This window comes from Halichoerus grypus, chromosome 2 (genome assembly GCF_964656455.1).
Source record: "Halichoerus grypus chromosome 2, mHalGry1.hap1.1, whole genome shotgun sequence".
In the NCBI taxonomy this organism is placed as follows: Eukaryota; Metazoa; Chordata; class Mammalia; order Carnivora; family Phocidae; genus Halichoerus; species Halichoerus grypus.
In genome coordinates, this window is record NC_135713.1 from 60,839,602 (window position 1) to 60,854,999 (window position 15,398).

Below are 15,398 nucleotides of genomic sequence, written 5' to 3' on the forward strand. Positions count from 1 at the left end.
TCAGAATAGAGTCCCGTCCTCCCTAACTGTCCACAGCCACTCAGTGCCACCCCCCTCAATCTCTGCCCCTACATGTAGAGTCGAGGCATTGCTTCCTTGACGAAACGCTGGAAAGACCCTCCCCTCTGGTCTTGGCAGGGCTGGAGCAGCCTTTGGTCAACTGTGACGTTGGGCCAGGAATGTCTCCTGCTCCCTCCTAGGCTACTGCAGAGGTCTCCTGGGCTGCCACCGCACAACACCCCCTCCGTCCTGCCTTGTCCTTAGAGTCCCCAGGTCTGACTCCTAGCCAGAAGAGGAGGGGGCTCCCTGGCCATAGGCGGCACCCTCACAAGGCCAGCGGGTGCTCAGCCTTCGGTGGAAGACAGGGGCCTGGGGCCTGTTCCCTGGCCTGGCGTGGGGGCCTCTTCCTGGCAGAAGGTTTTCTCACCAGTGACAGCGTGCCCGTTTGAATCTGGTGCTGCTGGCAGCAGCTAGGAACCTCTGTGCCCACAGACTTGGCCATTTGGGGGAACAGCTGAAGTGATCCCCAGGAGGGGAACGGTGGGGGACACTGTGGCCCTTGATGGAATATTCTGCAGCCAAGAAACCTAAGCACTGTGAGTGTTCAGGAGCCATGTGGGGAAAATGCTTTTTATGTAATGTTGAGTTAGAAAACAAAAAGGCAGGAAGCAAAACTGGATGCGGGCTCTGACTGCAGTGAAGTTGGAAAAGGTGCTGAGGACTACTTAGTACTTCCGCACCGCTTGTGGAAACAGGCTGGGACTGGAGCAAAGAACGCTGGTTTGGGATCAGACATTGCTGGGCTGACATCTCTACACTGCTTCTCGCAGCTGAGGGGAAGCGTCTCTGCTGCCTGGAGTTTTGTTTCTCGCCTAGAAAATCCTGCAGGTGAAGGATTTTGAGAAGTAGCTACAATCCCATGTCCCAGAAGACCTCTGGCATGAGGCATAGCGCACAGGGAGGGCACAGCCAGGGGCTCTTCCATGGATAAGGGCCGCGCAGAGACCATGGAAAATGCCATGTGAGTTAGGCTGTGAAGGTAGGGAAAAAGGAGGGATTTTCCTCCTCCTCACCGAACTTTCTATCACGTGGCTGTGGTGTTTAAACGTCGGGTTTTCCGTTAACATCTCTGAACTAGGATGTTCTGCGGGGCCCCTGGGGCCCGCATTCACATTTCTCTGTTTCTTGTGGAAGCCACTTTCCCTGAGCCGAGCTAAAAGCAGTTGGTGGTGTACAATTTGGAGATTACTTATTACTGTTCTTTCATCTTAAGCATTTTCAATTTGTATAAATAACACATCCTCTTAGATACTTTCACTCTGGTCTTTCTACCTCATGTCAGGACACTGGCCTCTGAGGGGGTAGAAAGAGTGCTTATCCCTCGCTCCCTGAAGGAAGTTGGATCGTACAATCAAGATTTAACAAGTATGTAAACTTCGCAGGTCACTTGGCTGTGTTTTGTCCTAACATATAGCTGGTTTTACAGGAAGCTTCCCCTTGTAGGAACAAAGCAGTGTGTCTCCCCAGCCAGTGTTCATTTCAACCGCCAGGTCGCTCTGAAAGGGTATCTACTTAGGATTCCCAAGCTGTTTGGTAAAGAAATTCTCCAGTTGAGAGAGAAGGATGGGGAAACAGCAGAGATGTCAGGGGGAGAGGAAAGTAATCATATAACCGTGGCTTGTGAGCTTTGGTGCTCAGAAGGGCTTTTGATCTGTGGTCATATTTAATGTTCCCTGGAGAGTGTGTCAGCTGTGGGGACCTTGGGGAGGATTTGGCCTGTGGACACGGGAGGAAGCTGCAGCCCAGAGAAGCTGGGTGGCTTGCACAAGGCTACAGCGTGCATGGAGAACGTGGGCTCTGGTCCCTGGGCGGCCTCTCCTGATGGTTTACACCGGGTCGTATTTCCCTGACTTGTTTGATTTTTGTCCTCCAAAATAGCTCTCCAGTGGGCCCTTGCTCTTATCCTTGTGCTTCTGGAGATGACCCGCAGTGTGGCTCTAGGTCCACCCTCTGTGCTGCCTGGGGGGCCCCTCCCTACCAGGCAGTGCTGGGCCTGCTCTGCGAAAGCCCTTTGTGGTTCCCTCTCCCCGCTGTCCTGTACAAGGTTCCTACCAATCAAGGCAGTTTGGGCTGCAAAGATCAGAAACCTAGCTCAAGCTGGCTTATAAGCCAAAGAGTGCTCTCCTTATCCTCCTTGGGTGAAAGTAACCTCTGCCCTTCTGCCTCCTGCCTCAGAGGCGGCCTGCCCAGACGCCCACTGACCTTGAACTTGGCAGGCCCCCATCCCTCTTTGGGCCCATTTCCCCACCTGTAAAATGGGCTTATCAGAGATGATTTCTGAGGTCTGCTCTAGCTCTAACATAACAGAGGCGGCAGGTGGCTTTTATCAAGTGCCTGGTGTGTGACTGGCCTTTGCTGAGCACGGGAGAATCAAAGAGGAAATGGAAAAGCCCCTGCCCTCCAGGATCCAACCCTAGTATCTCCCTATCCCTCCTCACCACCTCTGCCTCCCCGTCAAGTATCCATTACTAGTCTTATTTATTGACTATATTTTAACCATCCAAAGCAAGTACACGGAATGTTTCATCTCTCATTAAAACCTTAAAACTCCAAATCTCTACTACCTTCGAAACATATCCAGGATCTGACCCCTTCTCACCACCTTTCAGGTACCGCCCCACCTCCCAGTCTCAGCCTTCCTCATCTGTGCCTGGGATAATCCAGTGGCCTTGCCCTAGCCCCCAGCTTCCTCGGCCACCCCCCTGCCAATAGTCCCCTCAGCCACTTCTCAGCCCGAAACCCCTAATAATGTCCCTCTCACGTAGGATAAACTGGCTCAAGAAAAAACAAGCAGCGACCACAGCACCCCCTCCCTCCCTGCCACCCCTCACTGCTCGGGCCCTGCTCTCATTTGCCTCCACCTCCCCCACCTGCTCACACCACCCCAGCTGGCTGCCTTGCTGTTTCTCAGCCACACCAGCTCATTCCCGCCTCAGGGTCTTTGCACGTGTTGTTCCCGTGCCTGGAAAGCTCTTCCTCCAGCTACCCTCATGGCTCACTCCCTTCACCTCTGCTCAAAAGTCACCGCTTAAAGAGGCCCTCTGTGAAAATCCTAATACTTCTCTCCCCCCCACTTCCTGACTGCATTTTTCTCTGTGGTGCCTCGCACCAGGTAGAGTATGTTTTACTTCTTGTCTGACTTTGCCCCCCGCCCCAGAATGCCCACTCCTTCAGAGTGGGAACCTTATCCCTCTTGGTGACTGCTGTATTTCCAGTGCCTAGCATGGTGCCTGCACACACTAGGTGCTCACTAGACATTGTTAAATGAATGAACGATTAAAGTCCCTTAAATTTGTTTGTTTTTCTTACGCAGGACCTTGGCTTCAGTCCTTGTATTTTGTCTTCTGTGGATCACTGGCTTCTGTTTAGAGAGGGGCCTCCAGCTTCCCAGCATGGCTTTCTACCTCCTAACTGGGGCATCCTCCCCCATGGGCTTGGGGAGGGGAGCCATGGCTTGCCTGCCTTGTCCTCACATCTCTCATTTTCCCCTGCCCTCGCTCCCACTGGTCTCAGTATTAATGGAAGCCCAGCAACGTGCCCAGAGCACAGTGAACCCCATGGCTGGGTGTGGGAGGAGTGGTCCCAGCAGTGGCCTCTCATTCCCTGAGGTGGCTATTCTTCTGCCACGATTACAGACCACTGTGTGCCAGGGGTTGCCTGCGATTTATAAGCACTTGCCACGAAAATTGTACTCAGCTGCTGTTGTGAATGAGCAGCAGAGACTCGTGCAGTAATGACCCACCCTGCCACCTCCCAGGCTGCCAGAGCCAGAACTGCCCCTGGGATGGAGGAGGACAGGTGGTAATGATGAAGCCCCCACCTCAACACTCAGCCACCTGAGTTTGTGGCCAGCAGCCAGCTCCTTTGAAAAGAGACCCTCCCAAGATTCTCCAGGTCCTTTGGTGCAAAATTCCCTTAGAAACGAACCCTCCAAGGTGCATGTTCTAGAAAAGCCAACCTTGCTTATAAAGAATGCCTTCATTTTCTATGGGTAAATGGGAGGGGAAGTCACAGATCATAGTGACTTTGTTGTGACAGCCTTGGGCAGGCTGGCGGTAGCTGGAAACTTCTCAAAGTTTATTACGGGTCTAATTAAGATGGAATTTAAAATGCAAATGACTATGAAAAGACGAACCTGTTCGCGGAGTTCTGAGGGGCTCTAACCCTCCTGCCTGTCTCTTCCCGCAGACCCGAGCCCGCCGGCTCGCCTCCTGGCCACCCGGCCGTGCTGCGGCCCGGGCCCCGAGCGGCGCCCAGTCCTGGGCGAAGCGCCGCGCTTCCACGCACAGGCGAAAGGCAAGAACGTGCGGCTGGATGGCCACTCGCGCCGGGCCACTCGACGCAACAGCTTCTGCAACGGCGTCACGTTCACGCAGCGGCCCATCCGGCTGTACGAGCAGGTGCGGCTGCGCCTGGTGGCCGTGCGCCCGGGCTGGAGCGGCGCGCTGCGCTTCGGCTTCACGGCGCACGACCCATCGCTCATGAGCGCCCAGGACATCCCCAAGTACGCCTGCCCCGACCTTGTCACGCGGCCTGGCTACTGGGCCAAGGCGCTGCCCGAGAACCTGGCGCTGCGCGACACCGTGCTGGCCTACTGGGCGGACCGCCACGGCCGCGTGTTCTACAGCGTCAACGACGGCGAGCCCGTGCTCTTCCACTGCGGCGTGGCCGTGGGCGGCCCGCTCTGGGCGCTCATCGATGTCTACGGCATCACCGACGAGGTGCAGCTCCTCGGTAGGTCGCGCGCCGTCCAGGCACTGGGCCTCTGTGCGCATGGATGTGTATTTTTTTTAATATTCGCAAACACGAAGGGCTTACTTTGCCAAGCCTTGTTCTAAGCAGTTTACACATTTTAACTCATTATTATTATTATTATTATTATTATTATTATTATTATTTTACCACAACCCGCCATACTCATTTTGCAGGTGAGAAAACTGAGGCATGGAGAGGTTAAATAACTTGTGTTGCAAAGCCAGGACTGGAACCCACAAGGGTTGGGTCCAGAGTCCAGGCCCTGGCTCAGGTTCACTCATACATCAGGTACTTGTGCTCATTCACTCACTCAGTCTTTGTCCATTCCTTTGCTAATTCCTTCACTCTCTTGTTCATTTGCTCACTCATTCACTCACTTATGCATGTGTTTGCTCACTCATTCGTGTATTCAGTCATTCACACAGGTACTTATTCATTTGCTCATTCATTCAGTCACTCACACATCCACTTACTCAACAATCAAATCTATGCCCCAGTCCTCGAGTTATTTACAGTGGCCACCGTTAAGGGGCTCAAGGTCCACTGGGGAGGCAGGCAGACAAGCCAGGCTAGCCCTGGCTCTAACAGAGGAGGCAGCCACTAATGTTAAAATCCTGGTGGCGAGAATCTTTGGGGAAGAAGCCCTTGAGACCTTTTTTCCCTCTTTTATTACTTTTTTAAATGATTTAAAATTCACATAACTTCAAAGCAAGCATTTTAAAGTGTACAATTCAGTGGCATTCAGTTGGAAACAATCACCTCTAGTTCCAAAACATTTTCATCACCCCAAAGGGGAAACCCATACCCATTAAGCCGTCACTCCCCATTCTCCCCTACCTCCAGCCCCTGGCAACCACTGACCTTTGTATTTGTGGCCTTAGCTCTTGAACTCACAGGTTACATGTGAGCCAGCCCAACCTTGATTTCTGAGGAAGTGAAGGGAGATCAGGTTTCTCAGGGGATCTGGACACAGCCCTACCTGTCACTTACCTTCAGTAAATACACAGATTTAAAGTTTTTGTTTTTTAAGTTTGAGTTTGGTCGGATTTACACACCAGCCATAACCCAAGAAAGTTCCCCTCTTTCTTGGAGGCAGCCCATGTTCTGATTTTTCACCATAGACTAGTTGCACCTATTCTTGAACTTCATGTAAATGGAATCATACAGTATATATGCATTTCTGTCTGGCTGCTTTATCGCAGCACATTATTTTTGAGATTCATCCATGTTGTTGCTGTGTGAATCAGTGGTTTGTTCCTTTTTAATTGCTGAGTAGTATTCCAAGATCTAGATGTACCATAGCTGCTGGATCTGAATGTCTGGGCTGTTTCTGGTTTTTCTGCCTTGCACCTTGAGGGAAAACTCTGGCCTAGGCTCCTTGCTCTCCACTACCACCCACGCCACCATTGGGCAAGGAGGGAAAAGACACGCATCCCAGCTGTGCCCTCCTTCCCCAGAAGAAGGAAGGCAGAACTTCTGAGTGGTTAAGAGTAGAAGGTTGGGAGTCACACAGACCTCTGTTCCACACCTGGCTCTCGACTTGCCAGCGTGTGGGGTTGGCCAGGTGACTAAACCTCTATGCGTCTCAGTTTCTTCATCTGTAAAATGGGTTCACGGTAGCATTACCTCCTGGCTTTGTTGGGGGACATGAGGGTATCTGAAAGGGACACAGCACAGTACCTGGCACATAGAAGGTACTCAAGAAATAACAGCTAAGAAATCAGAATCTCTGCCCATTTGCATGTGGGGCTAAGCACACATCTGAATTCCAGGCTTAGGCAGACCAGACTACAAATAGCTACCCACCCTGTTATGCTGGGGCCTTACTTGGGCATTTTAACCACATTGCCCCACACTCGAGTTTTCCATAGAAGGTTTTGCATTTCACCTCCAAGAGATGTAGGTTTCTAAAGCCTCCTAGATCTCCTGTCACTCTGTTTTGGAGCTCTCTATTCAGAGCAGGGAAACAATCACACCTCATTCACCTGCTCCCTCATATAGCCCATGTGTTGGGGTAACCGCCAAGAAATCATATCCACCCCGTAATTTTGCACAAGTGGGTTAGGGTTTTTTGAAAATACAAACTGGAAGGAACCTTTGATGACTTAATCTGAGGAGTCATGGACTCTTCCCCCATTCATTTGTTCACTTAGCAAACTTTTACTGAGCCCCCTTTAATGCCCCAAGCCCCTTGGAGGAAAGGGAGAGAACCCCCTGGAATACTGGTGTAACGTGGTAGATGTGATCCTCAGTTTCCTTATCTTCAGGTAGTGCTGGAGATGTGCTGGTTGATGGGAAGCCCTGTGCTACAGGACCAGGTTTACAAGTGAGATTCAAAGGAATTCCATTTCTGAGTGATAGGATTCTAGGTGAATTTCATTTCTTTATACATCTATGAGTTACTTTACCAAAAAAAAAAAAAAATGTGTGAAGAGCTTATAGTGCTTTTACAATGAGAAAGGGCAATAAAGTTATTTTTCTTTCTGAAGGTTACATGAGATAATGGGGCAGTTTCTGGCATGTGATCAAAGCTTAATGTTTCCTTCCCAGGGGAAGAGTAAATTGACATCGGGGACATCTGGGTAAAGGGATTATGGGTGATCCCCACCACTACCACCAAAGTTACTAACGACTCATGATCAGGAAAAAAAAAAAGTTATAATAAAAATAAGAAAGCTAAGCTTTTATGATTTTTCTGGCTTGAGTTCAGGCAACAAATACCCTACTGTTGCTGGCAACGGGTGAGGCAACATGAGAACCACAGAAATCCCATCCTAAGTGGGATCTCCCTCTCCCAATTCTTAGAACTGGGCTTTCTAATGATGGTGTCTAAGGTACCAAGTGGATAAATACAAGGCAGCCAGTGTTTGTGCAATCCAGAGCCTTCTGATCTCCTTTTCCTCACAAGGAACAAGGAGGTGACATAGTTCCTTTAGTGATTGTCAGCTGTGAAACTCCAGAATGGAAAACTCCAGAATAGAGACCCCTCACCCCTCCCTCACTTCTCTTAGACCAGTAGATAAAGACTGAAAACCAACAAGCTCAAGTATCATCTAAGTAAGCTTGTCAAATTGAACAAATAAAAATACAGGACACCTCATTACATGTGAATTTCAGAAAAATAATTTTTTAGTACAAGTATGTCCCATATAATATTTGGGCCATACTTATAAAAGCATTTGTTTTTCTGAAATTCAAATGTCACTGGGCATCCCGGATTTTATCTGGCACCCCTCATCTGAGAAACATCCCCCTGTCTTATGGGACAGGGGGACCCTTTATTTGTCCTGGAACTTGAGCTAAATAAAGTTAAGTCTCAGAAAGAAAAAGGTTCATAGGCCTCATGTATTTCTTTCACTTGTTGCAATTATGTTCCTAGCCCAGCATCCTCCTGCAGGGGGGTCCAGCTGCAGACCCCCGTGTCTGGTGTGCCTTCTCTTGTGACCTGCTCATTCTCTCCTCAAGACAGGGGATTTAGCCCCAAGACTTCAGGACTCAGGGAAGGGAAGTGACTTGCCTAAAACCACCAAGTCTGTGAGTGGCAGAGCGAGGATTAGAACGCAGATGCATCCGTCTGTCGTCTGTCGTTAGTTCAGTGGTTCTCAGCCGTGGCTGTATCCAGACCAATTCAATCAGAGCTTCAGGGAGTGGCCCCCAGGCATCTAGATCTCTCAAGGCTCTTCGGGTGATCCCAGGGCATAGCCAGGCTTGTGACCACAACAGTCACCTTTGCACGGGCGCCTGTTTCTCCTCCCTGCTGGGTGCCGAGCTGAATTCTTCAGACATGTCAGATCAAGGCATGGGGGTCATCCCTGGACCACAAAAGCCCCTTCTCTTGTTTGACTTTTCTACTTCACCCCCAGCCCCTACTCTAAATTCCCATTCACCCCTTCCCCTGCCAGATAGGCACCACTCTGGTGTTTAGTATTTAAAAAAAAAAAAAAAAAAAGTAGAGTTTTACATGCATGGGACTGGGCAAAGAATCACTCCATTGTTCTTTTTTCACTTGCCCCATTTTTAGATCTGTCTGGTTTCTTGTTCCCTAGCAGCTCCTGCACTGACGGACTCGGACGCCACCAGCCCCCCCACCCAAGCAAACTATATTGCAGGGCACACTCTCCCCCAAGGCTGTACTGTGGCTTCTGGGGTTTACCATTCTCTGGGGCACGGACCAGGATGGCCTTGCTGGATCCCGGAGTGGGCCATCTTGAGAACCTGTGATTTCTCTAGATGCTCCTCTGGGCCAAAGAGAAGGGGCTGAGCCCAGGCAAATGACATTCTGTTGAATTAGTAGTTAGAGAGGCAGGTATGGCCAAGTTTCCCCCTCCTCTCCCTGGCTCCTCTGAGAAGCTCTTTCTTGGAGCTCTGGAGTTCAGGCCCCATGTCCTGAGGCACCTCTGTCCCTCTTACAGACAACGCAGTAGTGGTCACTGTCATATAGCCCCTTTGTCCTTCCTCTGCCCAGTGGTAGAAGGCTGGTCAGACCAAATAAGCAACACCAGTCCAAGGCCATGGCATTGTGGCCTATGTTGTCAGAAATCTTTGGTTTTAAGTATCAAAAACCAGTTCAATCTTGCTTAAGCAAGGAAAAAAAAAATTTAATGTCTCATGTGACTGAAAATTCAGGGGAACGACTGCCTGTAAGGCTGGCTTGATGCAGGGGTCCAATGAACAGCACCTGAAATATTGGCCTGCCTTTATTTCTTGCCCTGCTGTCATCTTTATTAGCATCATCCTCAGCTGGGCTCCCTTTTGGAGGGGGGGGAGGGGGGGCACCAGCAGCTCCATTCCCATGTCTCTCATCCCACCAGATTAACAAATCTAGCCGGACAGCTGCTTTCCTACAAGGTCTAGCTAAAGTTCAAGGTTTAGCCTCATTGCTCTCCATTGCCAGGAGGATGCGATACAGTGACTGGCCAAGTTAAGGCCTCCTCCTCAAGGTAATCAGTGGAACTGGGAGGTGGGTGTGGGGGCAGTTCTCCTAGAAGAAAAGCCGGGTGCTGGGACCTGAAGAAGGGGGAGAGGATGTCATACACCCAGAAACAGTAGCTCTCTATAGGCCTTGTAAGGGAGTCATTTACCCTTTTTGAAAGCCTTGAGCCCCTTCATTAATTTAGTTACCTACTATGCAGCAGGAACTATGCCAGGAACTTTACCTGGGTGATGTTTTCCAGTCCTCACTAGAACACTATGAGGCAGGAAATAGCATCATCCCCATTTGCAGACCCTGCATGGATGGATAATTTGGCCAAGGTTACCCATCAGTTGGTGGTGCTAGAGTTCATGTTTGTTTTTTATTAGCGTTATGAACAAAGTGTTTGACAAAGACTTGAACTTATGGATCCAGATGCAGGGCCTAGAGGTCAAATGCACCACCCCATGCTTCAGGTGAGGAAACTGAGGCCTAGAGAGAGGCAGGGACTTGCCCAAGGTCACCCAGCTGATATGTGGTCATGATAAGGGAGGGGGTTGGGCCCAGGACCCTGGGGGTGGGGGTGCCTCAGCATGGGACCTGTGAGCACCCCACATCACACAGGAGGAATGGCTGCAGGTGGCTTCATCCAGAGCCTCAGTGGGCAGCAGCACAGGGAAACTGGCTTTTGCAGTTAATGTATTCTCTCCAGTCCAGGCCAGCACCCAACTCCCTGCCTGATAGTAAGGCATTTGCCTGGCAGGGTGGCCTGAAGGAATGTGGTTTCCCAGGCTCCTGAGAGCCTACTCTGTGCCAGGCACAGTGCCAAGTACATTGTTATTCCACAGATCTGCCATTAACTTTTCCCACAGACCTATGAGACGGGGGTGAAGGCCCTCACATTGCAGAAGGAAACTGAGGTCACATCCAGGACCGGACAGAGTCCAATGGAGGTCTGTATCCCCTGGTCCAGCCTTCTTCGGTTGGAAAAGCATGGGCTCAGTGGCCCACAGACCTGGCATCTGCATCTTTCCTTCTTAAGCCCCAATACCCCTGCCCTGCTGCAAGCCCTCCTGTGGCCAGGGCTGAAGGAGCTCTGCTCCTGTACCCTCCTGCCTCTTTGGAGACATTGCTCCTATCATTTGTCCCTTTCTCCACCCTCACTTTCTCCCTCCCCACAAAATCATTCCCATGAGCACACACAAGAGGTCTGGTTTCCATTTAAAAAAAAAAAAAAACCCTTAGGGCGCCTGCATGGCTCATCTGGTCAAGCTTCTGACTTTTGATCTCTGCTCAAATCATGATCTCAGGGTCATGTGACTGAGCCCCATGTTGGGCTGTGTGCTCAGCATGGAGTCTGCTTGAGATTCTCCCTCCATCCCTCTGGCTCGTGCTCTTTCTCAAGTAATATATATATTTTTAAAATGCCATTGGCAATCTCCTCCACCAGCTACTTTCTCATTTCCCTGCTTTCTTCAGAGCAAAAGTTTCTCAAAAATATCTTTGCCACCCTCTCCACCTCCCTCATCCCAATCCTCTTTAGCTCATCCCAGTAATATGTATTTTTTTATTTTTAAAAGTTTAATGTGAAATTTAAAATAAAGTCCACTTTCTTTAATGTACAAAGAAGTATGAGTAGAAACAGTAATAAATTATGTATCACATATGTTTATACCATTTATATATATGGATATGTGGCCATGTATAATTGGTGGTGCATTTGACCTCTAGGCCCTGCATCTGGATCCATAAGTTCAAGTCTTTGTCAAACACTTTGTTCTCCACATTAACTCTACTATTCAAACAGTAAAAGTGGATAGCAATTTAGGGAGTGGGAAAGAAACCCCCAAAAGACTTTTCTACCATGTTTATTCTACACTGTGTATGGCTGTGTGCTTGTTTCACCACTGCACAGAATTCAGCTGCATATAAAACTGAACCTGTTCAGAAGGTGGAGACAAGAAATGATGGATCCATAGCCTGGTGCATTGTCATACAATTCAAACAATGATATAACTACCAGCTTGTAATTTTTAGGGACTATAAACGAGGCTTCCTCTTGAAGTTGAACCAAAAACAACTTATGTTCCTTAGGGCTTTGTAATATGTACAGGAAAAAATGGATACTGAGGAGGTTCAAAATTTGGTCTCTACCAGTTACCAATGCAATTAGCAATGACCCTGTCTGGCAGGACTTGATCTTGATGACTAGTAGCTCTGTCAGCATTTTAGTCCTTCATCTTCTCCTGGGTTAAGTTCACCACCAGGTACTTTGAAGAAAATTGTTCCTAGCTGCAGCAGTGACACATGGGGTAGCTGGAGCTCATGTACCTCCTCACAATGATTTTATCCAATTCCTGCCTCATGCACTGAAATCTGGCTGCTCCCAAGCTGTCCTCATTATCTCACCAGACTTCAGGCTGCCAGATCCAGAGTTCAGCCTCTTCTTACCTGGTCTCTCACTTTTGGCACAGGTGGTCTCTCCCTGCCTCTCTGACCTGCTCATGCCTCCTGGCTTCACAAGCTTCTGGTTTTCCTCTAGCCTCCCTGGCTGCTCCTCCTTGGCTTCTTTTTTGGCTCCTTCCCTGCCTGTCTCCACATGCTGAGAACCCCAGGGTTCTATTGTCAGCTTTCTTTTCTATCATGTAATACAATATGCATGTAGAAAAGTGTACAAAACATCTATGGAGTTTAACAAGCCATCATAGAGCAAGACCATTTCTCCATCTACCCTTTCTCCAGATGATGATCCAAGCCTGTCACCAGGCCTTGAATCCCATCTTTAGGATGTTGGCTCCCAAATCCATATTCCCAGCCCTGATGGCTCCCTTGAAGTCCAGACTTCCCTCTACCTACTCACATCTCCTCCTACCATCCAAAAGGTATTCCACACTGAACACATTCAGGCAGCCATCCCCACTGTCACTGAAGGGCACCACCCACTTAGTTGACTGGTCCAAAACCTCAGGAGTCATTCCTGATTCCTCTTTTCCTTGCCTTACATCCATTCTGCCAGCATGCCCTGCCCCTTCTGCCTCTAGTGCATATCCTCAATCACCTTTGGAGACAATGAAGTGACTGATGGATGGCCCTTTCTGTCTCTAATTCTTCTAGGTTTCTTTTGTCTTCACACAAATATGGTTTCTCTTGAGACATAAATTCTGTTCTACTTCCAGTCCCAGACATATTTGACCTGAGAGAGCTAGGGAAAGGAAAGAAAGGAAAGAATCCAGCTTTCTCCCAGATCCAGAGCCAGGCTCTGGACATGGCCCAGCGAGAGTGGGAGGTTGTGGAGCCAATCCTAGCCACCCCAGTCTCCCCTGTGCCTGGCCTGGGACTGCTATTCAGATGTTTGGGGTGGGGGCAGAATTGTCAGACTCATTCTCTCAGGGGTCATATTAGACTCGTGGGGACTGCAACTCCAAGAGCCATTTGGCTGGAGGCTGAGTCCACGTGCTGGCAGCTCTAAGAGTAGAACAAAGGTGAACTTTGGAGGCAGTACTGCTAGTGGTCAGGGGATCTGGTTTTGGAGTCATATAGCCTGAGAAGGAATCCCATTACTGTCACCCCTGGCTGTGCAACCTTAAATAACTCGCTCCACTTCTCAGAGCCTCGGTGTTCTCCCGCTATGAGAAGTGCCCACTTTACAGAGCTACATGAGATAGTGGTGAGGACTGATAGGGATAATGTGCAGAACTGCCTCTGGTAGGTAGGGTCTCAAAAAAATATCTGTATATACTTTCATCGGGTCTAGAGAGTTTGTAGGCAAATCACAGGTTAAAAGTTAGGAAATCTTGATAAGCTCCCTTGGGGGCCTCTTGGTATTGTGGGATTTCTGGTTCTCCACAGAGAATCTTTTGAGAGATGGATTCTGAAGTGTCAGGCCTAGGCCAGCACTGTGCTGTCTTGGGCCTGTCTCACTCAGGGACAATGCCTGATGGGGACAAAGCTGCTTGCATAGAGATAAGTGAGGAGAACCAACCTTTTCTGAGGGGCTGCTGTGTGCCAGGTATCAGGCTAAATGCTGTCACATATGTTGTTACACCAGGCTCGCAGATTAAGCTTTCACTTCAGAAATGCTGTTCCTTCACACAATCTATTCCTTCTGCCTGGAATGGTTATACCCCACTTCCCAGGCACCAGTCTACTCCCGTGGCCTTCAGGTCTTCACTCCATCTTCACTGTCACAAAGACCCGTTGTGGCCTCACTTCTGACCAAGTTCCCCTTTCACGCTCAGAGAACTCCAGTTCTGTCACTCTCTGGTTGCGTGACGTGGAGTAACTCACCATGCCTTTCAGAGTCTGAGTTCCCCCACTGAAACATGCTCATTTTAAAGAGCCGTGCAGGACAGTGGCCCTTAGTAGCACTCACCACAGTTTGTACTTACACGGTTTTATGTCCAATGCTTCATTAAAGTCTGTCTCTCCCACTGGAATGGGAGTTCCATGGACACAGGAGCTGTGCCTGCTTGTTCACCTCTCTTCACCCAGCACCCAGCACAGCATTTGGCACATGGCGAGTGCTCTATACATTTTGTTCAAAAAACACTGAAGGAATAATGATAACAACATGGTTTGAGCACTTATTTTGTCCCATGTTCTGTGCTACACTATTCATAAAAACATCTCATTTCATCTTTGTAACAACATGAGGGAGGGGGACCAGGATTATTCCATTTTAAGCTGAGGAAGCTGAGGCTTTGAAAGATTAAGTGACCTACCTAAAGTCACATAGCCAGGAAGCGCTGAACCTAGGACTTGAACCATCTCCACAGGCCATGCTCTTAATTAGAATGCTGCACTGAAGGATGGACTCCTATGTAGAGCTGTTTGGGCAAGGAGGAGGAGCACTGGGGTGGGACAGAAGCAGACTTTGGCAAGGGCAGAGACCCAGGGTGAGCCACGGCCAGTGCCTTTAGGCTTGGCCTAGCAGGATGTGTAGGACAGAGAGCCCTGGGAGAGTGCATCACACCAGGAGGCTCCACCAGAAGTGGATGCTATACCAGAAACATCCACTTATCTAAAATGTCTTAAAAAAACAAACAGAAAACCTTATTTTAATCTTTTATATGTGCCTTTTTTTTTCTGATTACAAAACCAATACATGTTCACTAGAGAAAAGTGAGAAAATCTAAAAACTGTAAAGCAAATTTCCATCCAGAGATAACCACCCTCACATTGTTATGTATATCCTTCCTGTATTTTTCCTATGCATCCTATATATACATTTCCCACACCATTGGAATCAAATAATATATTGTTTTGTATCTTCTTTTGTTCACTTAATTTATATCATTGGTGTTTTCCCACATTATTAACTAGTAATTGAAAAAGATTTTTTAAAATATTGGGGTTTTCTGGTAAGACTTGTAATATACGTATTTATTGTAGAAATACTGGATAATACACCAGTAGGCCAAACAAACAGTTCTGTGAGCCAGGTCAGAACGTGGATGGCCAGTTTATAAAATCTGCCCTGTGGATTTCTGCAGGTGGGGTAGGGAGTAACTTATCAGACTCTCACTAGGGGCTAGGGCATGCTTTTTCAAAAAGCATATTCACTATTATGACTTAATTTTATATTTGGAAAACTAAAGAGGAAGAAATAGTTTTTTCCATGATATAAATTACAGAATGACAAATCTTAGCTAGAGGAGTCTAGTTAGAGAAG

General features: G+C 48.7%; 1 protein-coding gene and 1 pseudogene across 2 annotated transcripts in view; one reads left to right on the forward strand and one right to left on the reverse strand.

Annotated features, from left to right (window-relative positions):
* The window catches only part of NEURL1B (neuralized E3 ubiquitin protein ligase 1B), a 38,378-nt gene that overhangs the window by 13,631 nt on the left and 9,349 nt on the right, over window positions 1–15,398 (forward strand). For both annotated transcript variants that reach the window (XM_036120324.2, XM_078066876.1), the window contains exon 2: window positions 4,249–4,794. In XM_036120324.2, the coding sequence (XP_035976217.1) occupies window positions 4,249–4,794 (546 nt within the window). The remainder of the gene's footprint in view (window positions 1–4,248; window positions 4,795–15,398) is intronic.
* Window positions 11,646–12,702, reverse strand: LOC118553364 (cleavage and polyadenylation specificity factor subunit 5 pseudogene; annotated as a pseudogene).